Source organism: Ambystoma mexicanum, chromosome 7p (genome assembly GCF_040938575.1).
Source record: "Ambystoma mexicanum isolate Mex_15411 chromosome 7p, UKY_AmexF1_1, whole genome shotgun sequence".
Classification (NCBI taxonomy): Eukaryota; Metazoa; Chordata; class Amphibia; order Caudata; family Ambystomatidae; genus Ambystoma; species Ambystoma mexicanum.
Window position 1 is genome coordinate 806866306 of NC_090939.1, and position 22709 is coordinate 806889014.

The following is a 22709-nucleotide window of genomic DNA, read 5'->3' on the forward strand; positions in this document are numbered from 1 at the left end:
GGATATTAAGGATGGTGCGGATATTAAGGATGGTGCAGATGTTACGAATGTCGCGAATGTTACGGATGGTGCGGATGTCGCAGATGTTATGGATAGTGTGGATGTCACGGATGTCACGGATGGTGCGGAGGTCGCAGATATCACGGATGGTGCAGATGTTACAGATGGTGCGGATGTTACGGATGGTGCGGATGCTACGGACAGTGCAGATGGTGCAGATGTTGTGGATGGTGCAGATGGTGCGGATGTTGCAGATGGTGCAGATGTTGCGGATGGCGCGGATGGTGCGGATGGTGTGGATGGTGGGGATGGTGCGGATGGTGTGGATGTTAAAGATGGTGCAGATGTTACGGATAGTGCCAATGTTACAGATGGTGCGGATGGTGTGGATGATGCGAATGGTGCGGTTGGTGCAAATGGTGCGAATGGTGCAGATGGATAGTGCAGATGGTGAGGATAGTGCGGATGGGGCAGAAGGTGCAGATGTTGTGGATGTTGTGGATGGTGCGGATGTCACGGATATTACAGATGTCAATGGATGTTAGGAATAGTGCGGATGTTGCGGTTGATACCGATGTCGCGGTTGTTGTGGATGTTGCTGTTGTTACATACGCTACAGTTGTCACGGATGTTGCAGTTGTTAGGGATGCTGTGGTTGCTATGGATGCTGCGGATGTTGAGGATGTTGCAGATGTTACGAATGTTTCCAATGGTGCGGATGTTGCGGTTGGTACGGATGTTGCAGTTGTTGCAGATATTGTGGTTGTTACGGATGTTATGGATGATGCAACAGATGATGCAAATGTTGCAGATGGTGCAGATGTTGTGGACAGAGGAAACACCTGGTCACCATGATGTTACCAAATATCTGTATCCCAATATATCCTATGTACCTGTATCCCCATATATATATATATATCTGTATCCCATATATACCTCTATCCATCCTGTCGCTATATATGTATGTCGCTATGTACATCCCCACTGTCCTGCTCACGTGCCTGGTCTCAGGTGCTTATACTGATAGCAACCAAATCACACCACTATGCCTACTCTCTTCTATACACCATCCTTCAACCAGAACACAGCTATACCCCTGTTAATTTGACCTTGCTGTTCACATATGAACACGACTCCATGATCACCTCATCACCCTAATAAAACACAGCTAGCTGAGCACATTCCAGCAAGCTTAGGCGTTCCTCAGGCCTAACGCAGCCAGAACCCAGTCTGGGTGTCCACCCAGAAGACAGAACACATACAACTGATTTCCTCAGCACCACAACTATTGCTAAGAAGCAGCTATCACCCAACAACTGCACCAGCTGCCCACATATCCGATGCACACATGCACCATACGACACTCTCTCTACTGACTTGAACTACGGTTCTCGAGGGCGTTCAACCTACCAGCGCTTTGAGATCATACCAATGATACATAAGGCACTATATAAATGCCAAGTAACATAACATAACAAGTATGCCCTCTATTACTGCAGTGGAGCAAGAAATGTGATTTACCTTGTATGTGATAGGCAAATATCTGCAAGTGGTCTAACAAAGAGAATAATTAAATTCATTATTGTGGCTCCTTAAGATTTGATTTACTTGAATATCTGATTAGACTCCTGACGAAATAGATTCTGTATTATGATCTGTGGTTTTAAATAGGCACTCTTACCCTTGTCTGGTTTTTACTGTTCATTAGATAACATTTCATATTTAATGTGGTGTTACTTTTTTTCATAATCAATTTTGTATGATGTGTGTTGATTATCTATGACAAATATGTCAATATGATAATGTCAGGGTACATACGTATACTCAAACCAGTTTATGGATTTTGCAATAGTATGGGGAAGAGCCATTCACTTTGTGCATGACAGACTATTGCTGATGATATGCCCCATTCATAAGGTTGTAATAACCCTTTGTAATCTTATCAATTATCCTCTGCTACTAAATATGTGGTGATACCTAGTGAACACATTACCACGTAATGCATTCTGAAAAGTCTTTTAAGTATAATTTAAATTGTGTTTGAGAGGAGAATGATGGCGATGTCAATAGTTGGAATACACATTTGTGAAATGTGTCTAACAGGAATGTTTCATAGATGGCCACATGATATGGCCTAGCTTGGAGTTTAGAGCTGCTCATATTATAGGCATACAAAGCCATTTATGACACTTACAAGTGCACCATTACTATGCAATTGCAATTGCGTTAGGAATAAATGCTGGCCAAGAGGCCTGCTGGATGCATAGCTCTCCACAGTGCAGCCAGAATCAAAGCCCCCGATCTTTTGATAATGTAAATTTTGTGAAGACGATTGTGTAGACTAACATAGACCCGATTATGAAATGTAATTATTGACAGATCAGCGAATCATTTACAGCTGATCCTCAGAGCCGTCCAGAGAAGAAAGAAGGCGCTGTCACTGCTCGTTTGACGCAGCAGTTTAAGCTTCCATTATCAGCACTCAGAAGTATGGGCCAGTTCAAGACCAAGGCAGGGACCATTCCTCTGTTGAGATTAAATGAAAATGCAAAGGCACATAACACGCTGCAGTTCTGCTGCCTCTAGATATTCTTCAGCTAGAAACATGGTGTGCCTCACTTGGTGGCACGGACACGGGTGTCTAATTCATTTTTGCCACCCACTACCATGACTTCACTGCAAGCACGCAATGACTGGTCCATCGGTGAGAAGGAACTGGCAGTGATAGACCATGTCATAGAAAAACCAAATATTGATTTGCAAATTATTAGATAACTGTGATTCAATAATGTTGGTTTTAGTGTTATGATACTCCATTATTTTAAATAACGTGTTAATTAACTGTTTTATGCTGTTTCTTTTGTGTGTGTTGCTGTAAATCATATGTATGTGCTTTTTTGTGTGCAATTATGTGCATGTACTTTTGTGGGTTCTGAACCTGGAAAAACGTTTGTATGGATTGATTCATTGATTGTGACCGGTAGTAATCTTTTGGAGCTGAAATGTGGTGGTACATGCAGTGGGCCAAACCGCCTTCTATACAATGTACAGATGCAATTGTGCACTGGGCAGACCAAACTGACACCTTGCCCTCAGGCTCCTTAGGGTCAGTTGGGCAGATGTCATTTTCCTTGCCCACTCCCCTGCCAGGGTCTCCTAGGCACAGGCTGCCAACTGGCAACACATGCACAAGCCCCAGCCTGGTGCGTGATTCGAAAAACACTACAGTATGGGTCTGATCTGACCTTGCACTCTATGTACTAAATGATTTTGAAAGTCCAATTCAGGAATACATCATGACTGTTCACTTGGCTTCACAAAATGCCGTGGCCCTAAGCATGCCCATGTCATAGTTAGGCGGGTGCATTAGGATTAAAGGTGGAGTCCGAGTGGGCATGCGCCATCTTCCGACAACCACATAGCTCTGCTACTACTGAAAATGCTGTACAAAAACTAATAATAATAATAATAATAATGTTATTTTGTTATTGTGGTTATTGTTTATAAGCAACACTAAAAAGTACTAATGGTTGCTTTGTTGTATTATCATTCAATTATTTTTTTTATCCTAAAACAAATTGTTTGTAATATTTTCACAGAAACGACACTCGGGATGCCACAAATTCGCCCTTGTTTTTCAATGTGACTAGGAGAATTCCGGAGTATTGCTTCAACACACTATGTGCTCTGGAAAGTTCTGAAACTGAAGGCATCTCCACAGCCATTGTGTGTGGGAGTGCGGAGGCGTTTCCGAACATCGTGAGCAGAACTTGGTACAAGGTAAATATATGACATTGTGACTACAATAAAGGAAGTAACCCTCTTGCCTTCGTAGATTGAGCAAGATATACATAAAATCAATGATGCTGGTTGTCTAATTTAAAGTGAGCATTTCATTTTGATGAAAATAAAGTATGAATATGTATTCCAAAAGAGAACGGTTTTTAGGACTTTCTGAACCGTAGGTGGCTGGGTTCGTTGGATTATCCTTTTTGTAGATCTCGACCACCGGATTCACAATGGGGTGTATTTTTTGAAGACCTTGTAGATGTAAGTGGGGTCTGAATTCCAGGCTGCGCTCCTGGTAATTTAAAGACCCCTGTGCTTTATTGGATGGCCGAGTGCAGATTAAGCAGACTCCTGCTCATGGTACACAGGGACAGGATCATCAGGATCATGTGTGTAGCTTTGTTACGGATGGCCTGTAGTTTATGGAGGCTGGTGTACATGTCAATGCACTAATCCACTTTTAGCAGCACTCGTGCATGCCTCAGCAATGTTTTGCTGTTCCATGTCAAGGTATTATACAACCCTTCTCTGCAGTTGGAAGAGCCAGCTCATGAAATGTTTTACTATGTGAAGCTGGTGCCCAGACTCCAGACTTTTGTCACCGAGGACAGGGCAAATGTGGACTCAGATCGGTGGGACAGAATCTCGGAATGTCCAAAGCTTGGGCTGGACTGCAACTGAGGATTTCTGGTTTGGTTATTGTTAGGCAAACTTAGATCTATGTATGGCATATGTATTTATCTGTCTATTTATTTTATAAATATGATGATTAGTTCTTTGTTTAGTTTTGTTTATAAGGCGTAACATATACACAAGATATTCCAGAGTGTACACAGAGAAGATGGTGGGTTGTAAAAGGGAAGGCATGGCATTTGTGGGTGAACAGCACAGTAAGTTCAAGAAGAGCAAAATATATATAATATAAAAGAGCTCAACTAACATAGCATTTAGTAGAAATCAACATTAAGAGCAAAATAGCAGTGAGCTTGAATCTCTAGGCCTCATCCCAGCTAGAAATGCACCGGGAAATCCTTCCTGATCACAAAAGTTTCAAGTTCTTACCTGCACTTTAAATGGACAGGCCCGAGCTGCATCTCCAAGAGAAGAGAGTCTATAGTCCAGATCCAGCTATAGCCAAACATACAGGCTTTGATTTTAAAATTTTAAAAGTTCTCTACTGTCACTTTCTTTTCTGGTCTGAAATTGGTGAGGTTTCTTACTGTCACTGCCAGATTGATGTTCTTACATTTTTTTTAAAAAAAATGTATTGTGCATTTATTATATTATGTGATTCCAGTATTATAATAATAATACATACTACACAAATACGATTAAAATATTAACACAGTTAATATAAAACAATATTTAATTTTCATGCCTCCTAGAAAAATATTTTAAAATAATCTAACATTAAAACAAGTATGTGTATCTCCTATTTAAGAAGCTGAGCTCCTTGCCCATTCTTTCAAATTCCATCATTAAACAGATTTCCATAATTATAAAGATTTCATAACCAGAATTCAGACGTTCCCATATGTCTTCTATCACATGTTTATATCTTACTTCAAAAAGACGGCCTGTGGGATGCTCTAACCCACTAGTCTATGCTATTACTGTGCACTGCTTGCATCAGAAACATCAGAATGGCCGCCGAAAAGCCTTATGTGCGCTAGAAATCTGCAAAGTGCACAGGGAAACCTGAAAAATAGGCCGCCAATCCATTTTGCCTATGTCAGTGATAACACAGGAGACCACTACCAAAACCTATCATTGGGCTGCCCACAGAGGAAAACGAAACTACTTGAAAAAGCAGTGCTGCATTGCAAGGGAAACCCAGAACTGCTTTAAAAATCAATTTTCCTTGGCTGTTAAATGTGCAAAATAATGATTCTCAAACAGCAGAGAAGATCCAACATCCTTTTTGGGTGTTAAACATCACTTTATTTAAAGAATCCACTTAAGCCCAATGTCAGCAGAAGCACATTTTATCAGAAGAAAATCCACATTCAAAGGTGCTTGCTTGGAAAAATATGTCAGAAATGGGTGCAGTACCGCCGCTCACCTGTGTCGGAAGCTGGCATTTACTTATACTGTCATTTAAAACTTGTACAATAAAATAAAACTATGGAAAAGAAGAGACTTCCTATCAAAAGCAATATAGGTTGTACAATTCAATGTCTATGTTTTAGAAAGGCTGGAATTAATAGATGTGTTGCTATATTTGTAAAAATTTAATTTGTATTTTAGAAAAAGACCATTTTAAACAGGGTTTCAAAAATGAAATAAAGCCAGCCACACTGAGCTTCAAAGACAGTCCACTTGGAAACAAAGGGGTAGCGTCCTGCCACATATATTTTCATACAGTAATTTTTTACTTTTCTGATTACTGTGAGACTTTTCTCATTTCACATAATTGTGTATCCTAGAGACTGTGAAATTGTGCTATTTACAGTACAGAGGTACAAAGGAATAATGCACAAGAACACAGGTGACTCTTAGCTTATTTATTCAGCTAATATCACAAAATAGAAAAAATGGAAATCAATTGCCCGTGATATTACGGTAGTTTTGTAGAACAACACTTTTCCAGCAGTTTAGTGTACATGTAAAAGTAGGAGTCTGAATACAGTAGAATAAAGCCACAGTGCAGAACTCTCATGACATGAACTTGAAAATGCCCAAAAAAAAAAACCTTGTGCATAAAGTTAGTACAATAAACAAGTACAGTAGGGCACAGACAATATCGCATTTGTAGACATTACTTCTTTACAAACATCATCCTAATACTGGTATCAAATGGTATATTGGATGTCTTTCAAAGAGGAGAAAACCAAGTCTTTGGTCTACGTCAAGATGTTTATCAGATGTTTTTTGGAGGGACTGGCTTGCTGGCCTGGATGTAATAAGGGTCCCTGGACGTTTCGGCGTCAAAAAAGCCTTCTTCAAGGGTTTAGACCCAGTCTCCCTGTCAAACGGGAATAGAGTAAGGACGTAATTAGCGTTCAAGGAACACTCTGGTGTTGTCATAAAAACCAGGATACTGGTATGTGTAAAAACAACTTTAAAAATGGGGAGTATCCCCTGGACATAAAGAATATTGAACTGTAAATATTCAAGTATAGGGCTTGTACTGGTTCATACACTGACCTGAAAGGGTTGGCCTGGAGGAGGTGAAAGTGGTTGGACACCCTCCGTAAGTAATGGCGTGGATCTCAGTTTACTTGGTACCGGTTGTGCCTGGAACATGTGTCTGGGGAAGGAAATGGGAACAAAAGGATGGTTGACACACGGGAAATGAGTTTGGTGCATGCTTGCGTACTAGTTGTAAAAGTAGGTGGACACCTAAAAGAGGCTGGGAGGGCCACAGAGGGTCAGGGAGGATAGGAGTTACCTGTTCCTGTGCTGAGGGTATTGAAGGACCCGGCAACTTGAGGCTTGAGGTGGCGGGACACCCCGGTGTGAATCCCAGCGGGGGCACCCGTCTGTTGCTGCAGTCAAAAAGTGCAGAATGTGCAGATGTATTCTGCAAGAAGGGGAGAAAACTTAGGACATGCCGGGAAGCGGTTTGGTTTGAAAAGAAGCCACTGGAGGTAATGCCGGTGTAGTGGTTACAAAGATTGGGAAAGGGAGTGATAGGGTGTCGGAAAGAAGGGGGGGGGAGGGAAAGGGGAAACAAGACATTCCACAGCTTCTCCCAAACAAAGGAACCTTCCCCCCTGCTCTCTGCTGAGGAACTGGCAGGGAGGTGTTAATGGAGGTGGGAGGAGGACTTTGGCCTGTTGCTCTGACAGGAAACAAAAGACTCCCTTGAATGAAAGGAAATGCAAATTTGTGTGTCAACAGAAACCAGCTGCAGGCAAGAAGAGGATCAGGTTGCTCTGGCTCAGCCAAACCTTGGAGGCGGGGATAGACTGAAATGTGTATCTGGAAATGAAGGAAATATAGTTTTGAGAAAAAGACTCATAGAAAACTGTGACAAACTGGTAAAAATCTGAAATGTATAGCTTGTTAAAATGAAAATGTTGCTCACAAGTAGAAACTACTCTGGAATTTGTGTGATGTTCAGAGACTGAACCACGAAAATGTTAGCTATTGTAGCAATTGTGGTAATACTAGGAATATGAAAATGTACAGGATGGTGCCCAGGTGTTATGCGCATGTATTTTACAGATCTGACACTGGGTAACCACCAAAAGCGCGAAAAACTCATTTGTGAACCAAAACTCTTAACAAGATGGAACTTGGACAGATACGTGCCTTATTTAATTTGGGATGTAAATATGTATTAATAGCAAGTTGGTGATATTGTAAATATCCTTTATATAAAAAATAGATTTTCTTTGTAGAAACAAAGGGGAGGTTTTTTCCCTGGACCATAAACACAGCATCATCATGACACATCATGACACTCTGTTTCCTTCTCAAATCAGGAGAGAGAGAATACTTTGACCAATCAGTTTCCTAGAGGGTGGGCATAGTATAATCAACCTATCCTCCCCCTTGGGAAATATATAAATAGGGACTGTTGCGGACCTAGAGACATAAACCTTCACCCATCAACTGATTTACTGACGAAGCGCTCTGCAGGAAGAACCCAGATACAGACTCCAGAACTCTGAAAGCAGAAGGCCCAATCCAAAGCTGAACCCTTCTCAGCTGGCCCTTAAAATCTTGCAACCTGATTTTAACCCCAAAATTCCAAGGGGCACAACCAATTGAACAGCCGGGCTGTGCTGTTTTTCTGCTTCTTGCCAAGAACACTTGCTAGAACCCAGAGATCCAAACCAGTAGAGCAGAGCTGTAACCCAGAACCAAACCGTCAGAACCAGTCCAAGAGGCTGTACAGAGACCAGAGTGCCTTGCTGAGTGCAGAACCAAGCGCATGAATCCTGTCCAGTGGCGAGCAGATTCCAGTCCAAAACCCTTTGACCAGATCCTGACCGGCCTATTCCAAAACCATAGTTGTGAGTAATTAGCATAGAATTGTCCATAGCCAATCTCTTATCCTTAAGTAATCTAATCCAAAACCAATTCTATCATATCCAGAACTGCATTGTAGAACCTTTTTTGTCTGTCCTGAATCCTTCTCTCATCCATATAGTACTGTGATAATTGTAGTGATAATCATCTTTGCGCTAATATATATTTGCTGAAGAAAGGCAAGTGTCGCAGCGGGCAGAGATCAGACAGAGGTGCCTCTGGACTTGTGGCTGTACCGTTGGTATCTCACATCTTCATAGCCCCTTAGTGTAAAGCCAATCCTTGTTGGTAACCTTCAAAAGCACATCTTTCATTTGAAATCTTGACTCTTTTTGAGAAAAATCGCCCTTTACTAAAACCTTCATAACCTCTAAACCGTACATGCTGTACATGAACGCAATTTAAGTGTCAAATTGAAGCTAACATCCTCAGCTTTCAGCTCCTTATAGTTTTGCCATAATCGCGTGGAAAAGTTTGCAGCGATTATGCATTTGGCTCAATTTCACCACATGTAAAATAGCTATTTCTTTGCATTCAACCTCTGAATTCAGTTTCCTATCTGCCAGCCATTCAATCATCATTGCTAGTGTCTACCTGGAACCATCCAAAGTGGCTCCCACTATTTCAAATCCTATTTAGCGAATTAAAGTCATTTGTAGCGTTTTTCTCATTCATTACAAGCCACATTTGAAAGCATCTGACCTGTTTAAAATCAGTCCTGTTTCTCTCTAAGCTTGCTGGGGGGAATCGGGATTGAAACTGCATTTGTAGAGTGTTTATTTCTGAAACCTGTTTTCTCTCCTTCCATCTCTATATTGCACATTAGGGGGGATTGAGTAGTATCGGGGGAAAGTGTGATTACATTGCAGTTGACTGAACACACAAAAGTATTATTTCTGTGCTGCATTAATTTCCTATCCTTGCATTTCATTGAACCCACACAAAGTTTTATTCTATGCTACATTATTCTTCTCGTCCATACGCCTATTTATTAAAGAGATTGTTGATTGTTGTGATATCACCCATTGCTGATCATTGTGTAAATATTAATAGTGTGATATCTAGATATTGTTCAAATTCATAAAAGTGTGATATATATCTTGTTCAAATCCATAAAATAAATCTTATAAATTTGCAAAATAAATTACTTCTTGGTTCAGTGAGACCGGGGGGATTCAAAGAGAGGGCGTGATATACGGGTACTTCATTCAGAAATAAAATAACTTTAGACATAAAAATATATAATTAAGGGTTCCAGCTGGGCATCTCACTCTAGGCATTGACTTAGGTGGAGTGCTGGGTTGAAACCACTTACAGATTGGGGGCTCGTCCGGGATTTCTGGATTAGATATTCCACTTGTGACAACTTAATACAGTGTGCTAACTGACAGGGTACATAAATCGTGTTGGGCTACCACACTGTGTTACACTGTGAAAAGCACCCCTCAAATAGGAACCCTCTAAGGAAATGGTTTGTTTTGCAAAAATAAAATAAAACCTCTGTAAGTCAGGAAGGAAATTAATATTTCCAGAATGCAGACATTGGTAGGGATCAATATGGCTAGAGAACACCTATTGCATAAGTTATTTTTGAGAGGTGAATGGACAGAGCAAGATCAGAATGTGTGGTTGCAGGCAATTACAGAATAGATCACTGCAACAGGATTAGATATATGGCAAGATCAGGGTCCCTTACATATGGCCCTGAGCAAACTATATATGGCCCCTAAGGCAAAGGAAGAACAAAACAAGATTGCCAAAATAGCAGCATATCTATACTTATTTGTTGGAGCCATACAGGATAAATGTGCTGAAGGCCAAGATCTGGCAAGTAAGCAACTGCAGGCATTATGAAAGGCCCAAACTGATCTGGACTCTGCTGAGCAGAGGCTACAGAGGAGCCAGGAGTCTGAAAATGAAAGTAGGCAGTATATAATCAAAATAAAAGAGGACATGGGTATCCTGCAACAGGAAAAGGCATAACAGGATACCATAATTCTGGCCTTGCAGAAGGAGTACCAAGAAAGTTTGGACTCTCTACTGCAGAGCCAGAAAAAGCTGGAGCAACAGATACATTTCGACAGGGCATGCACAAAGCAGGTAGCCACCCTGCAAAGCCAACTAGACAGAGAGAAAGAGGAGAGCAACAAATTAATTCTGAAAGACCTTGACACCCAGGCTGAATTTGATGAAGAGCGTCAGAAAGCTGTGTGCTTCAAAGACAGAGGGACGACCTGGTGGCACAGAGGCAGGCCCTTGCGCTCGAAAGGGACACCTTAGGCCAGGAAGTCTGTCATTTAAAAGAGAAACTGGAAGAAAATCACCTGGCCCTTCAGGGACTGGGTGACCGCCAAAAAGAGCATGAAAGATTGTTAGAGCACACCAGGAGGGTGGAGGATGATCTAGCAAGGAAAGACCAGGCCAGTATGGACAGGATTTAGGAGGTAGCCCTCCTGCATCAAAGACTGGCCCAGTACTCAAAAACAACCCAGGAAGCACAGCGATAAAATGAGGCTCTCTGTGAGAACAATGACAGGCTCCACAGACAGGTAGCCATGCAAGAGAGATTGATAGAGACTAGTAAGGCCTTGATTGAGGAACAGAAAGCTCAGGTTCTTTCATGGCAACAGGGAGCAGGGGCTGATAGAGATGAGGTTCGCTGGGAAATGGAAACCCCTGAGCATAACCTCAGGAACCCTAATACCAGAGGCCTTTGCCTCTTTCAATCCTTGGACTCTGCCACGCCCATGTCCACTGGGGCACATGAGCCCAGGGCCACAGGGATGGCAGATTTCAATCCATTCAGAAATATGGGGTTCATAGACCAGCACCTCCCAGGAATGGATGAGCGGGCATCTGGGTATGGGTACCCAAATACTGTGAAATTTAGTGGGGATCTCCATGAGAGTAGGCCCACTAAGGGCATCCTGAAAACCTCTGCCCAGCTAGGACAGTGGGGGGTACCCATCAAATCCTGCGAGCAAGGAGGAATCAGAATACTCCTCTGAGTGCCCCAGGACACAGGAGACTAGGTCCCCACATTCTGCCAACCATTCCCAGGCTCGCAGAATCCGGGAAAACCTAGAAGACCAGACGGGCACCTCTGGGAGCAGTGCCTCTGAATCAGAGGAGGGATGAACCAGGGGAACCCAAAACTTCTCCCATATCTAGTTGCCACCTTTTCTTTTCAGATTCCCAAGACTCCCCACAGAATTCTTCCCAAATCTCTTCTCTCTCAGTGTCCAAAACTAGAAAACTAACCCACCAGTTGTCCAAAAATGTACATTATCTGTGCACCCTTGCAGAGAAGGAGGGAAGATTCTATGCCCCGGTCCAAATACAGGGGCAGGGTACAATTTTGGCACTGGTGGACACTGGATCCCAAACTACCCTTCTGTCCAAAAAGGACTTTGATAAACTGAATTCAGGAAGGGGGGAGAATTACCAAATCCCTCTCACCCTTCTTCCTGGACAACTTCAGAACTTTGACGGGAAGGAAGTTCCCATCGAGGTGACTGTGGATTTGGACATTAAAATTGGGTGACACAAGGTGAAGCACCCGGGCATAGTTGTAACTCCAGGGGGCACCCCTTGTTTACTAGGGAATGACCTCCTGCGAAGGTTGTCACCCCAGTAGATTGCGTAAACAAGGTATTCTGGACCCAGACTAGCCGACCAATGAAATTAAAACAGAGTGTCAACCATGTTAATTTAAACGGCCTCTGCCACATGGTTGAACAAAAATCTGACCAAGTAGAATTTCACTTCCAGAACAACCAAATCCAAGACGTGACAATAATAGCAGTAGGACAAAAACATGGTGATGGGGGTCCTCTCTATTTATGAAAATCAACCTTCCTTCCAGTTTAAGGTGGCATTCCACACTGGAAGGAAATACTCTGAAATTCTTTACCAATCCACAATCAGACATTCCCACCCCTATAGTCCAGAAAGATGAGAAATCAGCACAGAGCCTGGCTGATATTCAGCAGATTGGAGAGCAGTTGTTCATCCCTGTTCAGTTAAATGAAGGGAAGGACTCTGTTCTCGCCCGAGTTTATGTGAACAACGGTAAGAGCTTCATCAGCGAAGCCATGTTCCGCCAACTCCCAAAAGATGCAGCCATTCCCACATCGAGACTCATAGACAAATGGGAAATGGAACTGGAAACACCCAATTCCAAACATCTGCTGCCAAGCAGGTGTATGCTCAAAATCTCCATAGGCAACAAGAACATAGTCCATAATTGTTGGGTTTACTCAGGCAGTGACATTCTCAATCGCTTTGTTATTAGTTTGGACCTAATAAACTTCAAAGCTTGGTCCCGATTAGCGGATAATCCCATGGGCTTTGATGACCCAGAAGGAAGCATTTAGGTCAGCTCAACAGCTGCCTTATGCAGTTGAAATTCAGATTGGAGAAGAAGTCACCATCCCAGAAAGGACCCGCCAATTCTCCCTGGAAGTGAAAGTTAAAAGAGGACAGAAATTGAAAAACCCTGATGAATATGTTCATCTAAATGCTTCTCTCCAACAGCAAGGGTTTGGGGTAAACCCAACACCACTAGTCAATATAGAACACAACACCATTCCAATAGAGGTGGATAACAGCGACTTAAAGAGTATCACTCTGGCTGCAGGCACCATTATTGGAATGACGGTTGATGACAGACATTTTTCCATAGATTTAGGAAATTAACTGTTAGGACCAATCCCCAAGGGCTGTTTTGACAGTGACAGTGATGACAACACAACACCAGGCAGGATCTTTTCCTGGCATGGGGGAACTTCCTGGTGTACACTTCATGCCCGTGTGGTAAGGAAGATGTGACTTTTGACTTCAGGAGGGATGAGGTGATTTTCCAGGTCCACAAGGACTGCCTTTCCCACCTTAAGCCACCAGTCCAAATCAGCACTTTGACCAGAACTTCTCCACCCAGCTGGAGGAGGCCGCTGAGATAGCAAAACCAGAAGTCTTTCCAGGCTTCATGCAGATGGTTGAAGAGAGAGTCAACCTAGCTGATGCCTGTGAGACTCTGGAGCAGGGGCAAAAATGGAAACAAGTTTTCTTGGATTTTCAAGATCTCTTCGCAGTGGACTCATATGACTGTGGTCACACCGACATCCACACAACAACAATTCCCACGGACCCTGACATGACTCCAGTGTTTGTGAAGTAATATTGCTTGCCTTTCGCATCAATGGAGTCACTTACTGAAATAATTAAGAACCTTGAGTCCCGTGGGATAATCAGTCCAGTCCACAGCACCTTCAATAATCCGGTGCTGGGGATATTGAAGCCAAACGGCCAGTGGAGACTCTATGCCGAACTTAGGGAGCTCAACAAACGGGTCCATACTTCCCGATGGCCTCTCCCCTACATTGACCAATGGCTGGCCCAGATCCAGGGGTCACAGGTATTCACTGCAATAGACCTGGCCACTGGATACTGGACTGTACCTGTCAGTAGGGAGGACCAATACAAGCTGGCCTTTACCTTTGGGGGGCAGCAGTAAACATGGACCCGGGCTCCCTTCGAAAACAGAAAACTCCGGCAATGAATTCACCATTTTTCTACATAAGGCCATGCCCGACCTGGGTGAGAGGGGTAACCTGGCCTATGTAGATGATGTTCTCATAAAAAGCTCAACTGCGGAGGAACACATAGTGGAGATCCGTTATGTTCTGACACAGTTGAGGGCTGCCGGAGCAAAACTTTCCTTTCAAAAGGCACAGTGGTGTAGAACCCCTGTAAATTTCTTGGGGCATGAGATTACTCCTCTTGGTCTCTGTCCCCAGGAAAAGAAAGTGGAAGCACTCCAGAAATTGAAAGACCCCACAACTCTGCGAGAAATAAGGAACCTCCTTGGACTGACTAATTACAGCAGAAAGTTCATTGAGGACTACGCAGAGATCTCAAGACCCCTGATTCATCTTTTGAACGGGGGGTCAAGTGGGAATGGGGTCCAGAACAAGGAGTTCTTCTTGGAGACAGGGTTCTCTAATACATGCTTGACTGCAGTATTATACCAAAAGCATGACAAGGTCAATAAAGTAATCTCCTATGCGAGTAAAACTTTATCCTCTGTTGAGGAAAAATTCAACGATTGTGAGAAGGCACTCCTGGCAACGGTGTGGGCATTGAAGAATCACTGCACGTTTATCCAGGGGAAACACATCATAGTGAAGACTCCACACCAGCCTCTCAATATCTCCAAAGTGACAGAATCTGAGCTGGACATGTGAGTACTTCCCGAATTACTTCTTGGATTCTGTCAATGAAAGGCTTTCCTGTGGAGGTCAGATATGGCCAAAACAAGAAGAGTCTCCTCATGCAAGGTCTGGCTGACTTGCATGATTTTGCCAGAGAAAATTGTCTCAAGGACGAAAGTCTTAAAATCAAGGACAACATGGAGGCATACCTAAATTCCACACACAAAGTCTTTGAAGAAGACAAGTGTGAGGGAATGCCCACTGTCTATGTGGATGGATGCTCCTACCATGTTGACAACAACGGGGAAAAAGAAATTGTGGGCGGCATAGGGAATGCATGGGAATGCATGGGTGAATGAGATGCCAGAACCCTCTGCTGGGTACAAGATTGGTCCCTGAAGTAGTCAGGTGACAGAGTTGATGGCTGTGCATCAAGCCATCCTCACTGCTGTCCAACATCAACTCCACAAACTGGTCATAATCACAGATTCGGATTATGTACGGAACAGGTTGGTGGAGCACCTGGTTAACTGGAAAACCAGAGGCATGTTATGTGCTAATAACAAACCATTGAAACATGGGATATTAATTCAAAACATTGATGATTTGGTCACCTCGAAGGGAATGACCATCTACGGGAAAAAGATCAAGGGTCATTCCAAAGTAGAGGGACCAGACAAAACTGGAAATAACTTAACTGATCAGCTGGCCAAAACCAGAGCCATCCAGGGGGATCTACTTGACATCGAGTCCCAACAAATGCTCACAATGAACTCTCAACTGCACAATGCAGTAAGGAGACTCCAGATGCTGATTTAATTATGGCTCAAAAAGGGGATCCAATAATTGGTAAGTTTTATCAACATATTGAGGACCCTGAGAACTTTCCCCTGATGGATACCGATTACATTGGGAAAGAGGATCTCAGAGTGTTGATGAAATGTCAAAAAATGTTCGGAATCCAAGACGGTTTGTCAAGGAGATCCCTGGCTGGCCATGATCAGTGGGTGGTCCCTACCTCATTCCGAAGCCTGATGTTAAATTACGCCCATGATGCGGCCACAGCCGGTCCTAGGGGGTTTCATACAACACTTGAAATCTTAAGAGAGGTTGCATACTGGCCACACATGGGGCAGGACCTCAACCAATATTTGAAGGGGTGTCTTGTGTGTGCACAATTTCATCCAACATCCCTCACACACCGTGCACCTCTCCAAAAGAGGGGGATGACACTGCCTTGGTCAGATTTACAAGTCGACTATATCGGGCCCGTGATTCACTCCTCTAGGGGAAACAAGTACATGTTGACCGTGACATGCTTGTTTACTAAATGGGTGGAATGTCTCCCGGCCATTTCACCAGCGAAGTAATGACAAAGATGTGGGAGATACTTGGGGTCAAAAGGAAGCTACACATTGCTTATCGGCAAACCTCTAGTGGTGCCTTAGAGAGATACAACAAGACAATTGTGAGCATACTAAAAAAGTTTGTGGCAGATTCTGGGCCAAGTTGGGATATTCGATTACCTCTTGTCCTAATGGCCATCAGATGTACCCCTTCATCTGCAACTAAAATGTCACAGTTTGAGCTGATGACTGGATGCAGGATGGTGCTTATCCAGCATCTGCTCTACAGAACCCAAGAGCAGACATTGATCAATGCCTCCACAACTCATGAGTATGTTAAAAATCTAACAAAACACCTTCAACATGCTTTTGTCTATGCTCAGCGAAATCTAGAGAGATCTGCAGACAGCATGAAGACCCACTATGACTTAAAGACTACCAGAAAAGAATACAATGTAGGAGATCGGGTCTACTTATACAATTTCCAAAGGAACCAGGCCAAACAGTGCAAATGTTTGCCTACCTGGAGGGGTCCTTTTGAAACTGTAGACAAAATCTCACCAGTCACGTACAAAATCTGCATCCCCAAAGGCAGTTTGGCAGAGGGGGAAGATAAGTGGGTCCATATTAACCAACTGAAGTGTTGCCATCCTAGGCACACTCTGAAGAAACTGGAGGAGTATTCTGGAACCCCTTAGGGTGTCACTCCGGCACCCTAGAATTCCAACTATAAAATATTCCATATATAGTCCATAAATTACAATTGAAAAATGTGTCCTGATTATCAAAATGTATGTGCCCGCCCCACTACATTAATAGTGGTGGGGAAATGTCTACAAATATGCTTTTGCTCTGTCATCCTAGGATTGGAAAACATGGAGACTAACACCAAGGAGGACTACCCAGGGACCAGGAGCAAAGATCGAAGGGGCCCGGAGTATCGCTTAGTACTCACATCAGGACTGGGCGAGGAGAACTGGTCGATCCACCTCTGATGGAGGAAAAGATGATGAACTTTGCCATTTTTGGAACCAAAAGAAATGAGACTGACATCCCAGTCTTGCGACTTCCCATTGATGGACGTCCAACGCCAAATCGCAAGAGGGGGGCTTATGGGATGTTCTAACCCACTAGTCTATGCCCTGCAACATTACTGTTCGCTGCTTGCATCAGAAACCTCAGAATGGCCTCCGAAAAGCCTTATGTGCACTAGAAATCTCAGAAGTGCACAGGGACCTGAAAAATTGGCCGCCAATCCATTTTGCCTATGTCAGTGATAGCACAGGAGACCACTGCCAAAACCTATCATTGGGCTGCCCACAGAGTAAAATGAAACTACTTGAAAAAGCAGTGCTGCATTGCAAGGGAACCCAGAACTGCTTTAAAAATCTATTTTTCCTTGGCTGTTAAATGTGCAAAATAGTGATTCTCAAACAGCAGAGAAGATCCAACATCCTTGTTTGGTGTTAAACATCACTTTATTTAAAGAATCCAATTAAGCCGAATGTCAGCAGAAGCACATTTTATCAGAAGAAAATCCACATTTAAAGGTGCTTGCTTGGAAAAATATGTCAGAAATGGGCGCAGTGCCACCGCTCCCGTGTGTCAGAAGCTGGCATTTACTTATACTGTCATTTAAAACTTGTACATTAAAATCAAAGTGTGGAAAAGAAGAGGCTTTCTATCAAAAGCAAAACAATTCAATCTCTATGTTTTAGAAAGGCTGGAATTAAGAGATTTGTGGCTATATTTGTAAACATTGAATTTGTATTTTAGAAAAAGACCATTTTAAACAGGGTTTCAAAAGTGAGCTAAAACCAGCCACACTGAGCTTCAAACACATTCCACAGCTTCTCCCAAACAAAGGAATCTTCCCCCCTGCTCTCTTCTGAGGAACTGGCAGGGAGGTGTTAATGGAAGTGGGAGGAGGACTTTGGCCTAATGCTCTGACAGGAAACAAAAGACTCCCTTGAATGAAAGGAAATGCAAATTTGGGTGTCAACAGAAATCAGCTGCTGGCAGTAAGAGGCTCATGTTGCTCTGGCTCAGCCAAACCTTGGAGGCGGGGATAGACTGAAATGTGTATCTGGAACTGAAGGAAATGTAGTTTTGAGAAATAGACTCATAGAAAACTGTGACAAACTGGTAAAAATCTGAAATGTATAAGTTGTTAAAATGAAAATGTTGCCCACAAGTAGAAACTACTCTGGAATTTGTGCGATGTTCAGAGACTGAACCACAAAAATGTTGATATCGTAGCAATTGTGATAATGCTAGGAATATGAAAATGTACTGGATGGGGCCCAGGTGTTATGCGCATGTAAAAAATACATAAAAATATATAATTAAGGGTTCCTGCTGGGCATCTCACGCTCGGCATTGACTTAAGTCGAGTGCTGGGTTGAAACCACTTACAGACCTAACAATTTTGTTCTTGTGTTGCATATTCCACCATAACATGTTTTAAAGTTTGTATTGCTTCGAAGTTCTTGCAGTAATCACAATTTCCTTTTATAAAATCTTGGTTTTTAGTTCTTACAAATACAATTAATCCTGTATTTATAAGATTTTACTGAAATCTCAAAAATTGTTCACAAGTAAAAACACATGGAAACTGCAGTAAATATCTTGGCAGTATTCCTAATGCCTTATCCAGATATGAAAAGGTAGAATGTAGTTTATAGGATCTAGTAATAGTTATTGTCTCAATCCAGTCCATTTGAAAGAGCTTTGTTTTAGCATACTGAAGGTCAGCGAAGCCAGCAAACAGCCTTCCTAGCTACTGCATTTCAACTGTTCTATGTCACAGAGTGAGACAGAGTGTTTTGTGTGTTTGGAGTTCCCTGCTACAGTCTATCTTCCTGTTCTTTTGCTGTCACATGCCTGGAAAAACCTGAAAACATGTCTCAGATGCAGAGTGTCACAGAATGAGACAGAGTGTTTTGTGGGTTTGGAGTTCCTGCTCCAGTCTGTGTTCCTGTTTTATGGCTGTGACGTGCCTGGAATAATCTGAAACACTGTGCCTCATTACGAGTTTGGAGGTAGCCATGCCGTTTTTAGTGGCATGGCTACCTCCAAACTCGGGTCTGGGTCCCGCAAAAGGGGACTTACCGGGCCATTCCGACTTTGGAGGGCCCAATAATTCCCTTTTGGAGAACCCGGACCCGGTACTTCTCCATTCCCATTTGAGCCCCATAGGGCTCAATGGGAATGGGGAGGATACTAACAATGGGCCCATTAATGACGGGCACATTTTTAGCATCCTGTACTGCTAGCGGGACCTGCTGCAGTACTCATAATGTAGCGACCCGGAATGAACGGTGCCAGTCCCTTACCGGCACCGTTCATTCTGCGACCACCAGCCTTGTAATGAGGCCCACTGTCTCAGACGCAGAGCATCATGGAATGAGACAGTGTTTTGTGTGTTTGGATTTCCCTGGTACAGTGTGTCTTCCTGTTCTATTGCTGTGATGTGCCTGGAAAAAGCTGAAAAAACTGTCTCAGACACAGAGCATCGCAAAGTGAGACAGGGTGTTTTGTGTGTTTGGAGTTCCCTGTTACAGGCTGTCTTCCTGTTCTCTTGCTGCAAGGTGCCTAGAAAAACCTGGAAACACTGTCTCAGATGCGTAACATTGTTGAGTGAGACAGAGCGTTTCTTGTGTTGCATGCGGGCAGTGTAGAAGGTGATTATGTTCTCTCTTTTTGGTTCAGTTACGATTAAGTCCACAAGGGCGCATCCCTGAACTCTTGAATAATTGAGATCTTCATAGCACTAAGTAGTAGGGAGACTGATAAGTAAAGACATTAAAAGTAAAACATTCTTCTTTCCTTTGCTTTTATTTGACCATACTTGGAATTTATAGAGAGAAACCTTGCAACCTACCTCGAGCTCCCACCGACTCCTATTCTTTTTCATATGTCTGGGCGAGAGGGAGAGGAGGGATTGATACCCCTGCAGAAGAGATGCCAAACAAAATGTTCAATAGAGGACAATGGTCTATCAACATGAAAGGAAAGGGGAACAAAGATTTGACCCCAGTTCCTCCCACCCGACTGATTAAGATCCAGAAAAATAGGATGGAATCCCAACTACTTTTACAAAAAATTAGGTTGTGGAAAGAGGATAAAACTGAGGGTTTCGAGTGTGGCAGTCTGGGCAAAATAATGAAAAGAACGAAATCGCCCTTACCGGCAGCAGCATGTCTGATCCCGGATTTATTTTTAAAAATCAACATGGATGACTCAGATAAAACTTTGATTCAACACAAGCTCATAGAAGGAGATTTTGGGAGGAAATCAACATTGCACCTAACGGGTGCAAACATTTTAGAAGTAAACAACTGAGAGATGGAGACATGTGTGACGCATGACTATAATTGTATCCAACAGTCTGGGTGTCCTCCGGTCACCAATCCTCCTGGTGAAACTCAGTCATTTTCACATTTATGTATGGAGGCTATGATCATTAACATAGAAAACGTTTCACCACTCTGTATGATGAAAGAAGATACCAACGAGAAATTTGAGCAGGCAGTGAATCTATCTAACCCATTGAATAACATCGTAAAATGTGCGCTGGATGAGCAGGGGAAGTCCACAGACAGTGGGAAACAGACGTCAGTAGACTTTGACTGCCAGGTACATAAAACAGAAGCAATAGAAAATCCATCCTTGAAGGCTCAAAGATTGGTGAGAGATATAGCTCAGATTAAAGAAATCTTGGGAAATATTCTGAATGTACTGTCCAAAAAAGGTGACAAAGACCTCTCCTGTAATAGGAGTAAGGGCATGTATACCCACCACATTGAACATCAACAGAAGTTAAATTCTCATAGCGAGCAGGAGAGGAGCCTAACAAGGAACATGCGGAAAATGTGCAAATGTCCTCTACGATAATAAATATAAAAGTGGACAATAGAACGTATCCAGAATCTAGCCTATCGGTATCTTCAACTACGACCCTAGAGGATTTGGTTTTCTCTCCAAAAGTGAATTAAGAGAAGTGGAGCCATTTAACGGTAGCGGCTCTCAACACTCAAAACAGCTTGATGTCCACCTTAATGATTTCCCTCTCATCCTTAATAAAACTATATGAAATGTTGAATGAGAGCTTCAAAGATCAGGCCACACTGCTCTCAGTGATTGATATTGATATTGATATTTTATATCTATCGCGCTCGTACACAAGTGTTTCGGATTCACTTAAAGTTAATATATGTTGAAATGTTTATAACCTCATTGCAGTCAAGAGTAGACCAGGGGATGGGTGGTCTCGAGCCAAGTTAAAAAAATTATGCAAGATGCATTGCAGGCCGAACGCTTGGAAAAACAATTGATATTGATGTCATTGATGAAGACAATATACAGGAAAGAAATGGAACCCCTCTTGCCCCTGAATACCGGCACTCGAATACCAGCTACAATCTCCAAAATGAAAGGAAAGTGGATAGCAGAGGGAGACGAGATTTTGAAGAGAAAAGTAAAGGAGTTGTACTCCTTTGACTCAATCAATGAAAAGAGTCCTGTTATGGTAGGAAAAGAGAGACTTCTGTGGTGGGGCCAAATATACTAGACAATGAAGGTTTAAAGGAAGTGCTGACAAAGAGAGTCCAAAAAGTAATAACCTTGGTAAACCCAAAAAAATCCAGGGGATGAAGAAAGTTTGCTCCCGCCTCCTGTTACTCTGGCTTATCCTATGTTTGAGAAAAGAAGAGGGAAACAAATTCAAAAGGCAGGGATTTAAAACAAAAAAAATCTTCCCCAGATTAAAAAGGAAATCTAATGCTGCAAAGAATTTTGTACGAAATATTAGAATACCACCACTCTCAGTTATGTAGGAGGAGAATGTTCCTTCTCCAATGAAGTTGAAGCCCATTCTGAGAAAGGATTATCAATAGGAAGAAGACTCCTGCAATTGTTTGTTCCCAAGGGATGATGGACTCATTTTAAATTGGTCGAATGTGATGAACATTTTTCACCACATTCCACTACTACGCTTCATTACAACAGAAGATATCAAAATAGGAATTGATCGAGGATGAAGTGATTCTACATTTATGATCTGGGATGGTTAAATCCTCATTATTAGTGTTTGCTCTTTTGTTGCTGCCATTGGGCTTTGAGTTATCGGACTGCACTGATGGAGCAAACATAAGAGTCCGGAGCCTGATAACTTGATGTTTTCATCCATGGACGAATGTCTAGCAAACATTTTAACACTGGGCCTGAACATGGGGAAAAAAGGGGAGAATAGATCATTAGATAGAGCAGAGGCCGGAGGGCCCCATCCAAATCACCTAGGGTCCCATCACGAGTTGGGCTGTATCCCTTAAATGTGGCGGTAACGGTATTACCCCTGCATTTAAGGGCTGGCATATCACGA

At 42.7% G+C, this 22709-nt stretch overlaps 1 protein-coding gene across 4 annotated transcripts in view; it reads left to right on the forward strand.

Moving 5' to 3' along the window:
- The window catches only part of LOC138526330 (interleukin-18 receptor 1-like), a 756409-nt gene that overhangs the window by 249851 nt on the left and 483849 nt on the right, over positions 1-22709 (forward strand). For all 4 annotated transcript variants that reach the window (XM_069636931.1, XM_069636933.1, XM_069636934.1 and 1 more), the window contains exon 3: positions 3600-3780. In XM_069636931.1, the coding sequence (XP_069493032.1) occupies positions 3600-3780 (181 nt within the window). The remainder of the gene's footprint in view (positions 1-3599; positions 3781-22709) is intronic.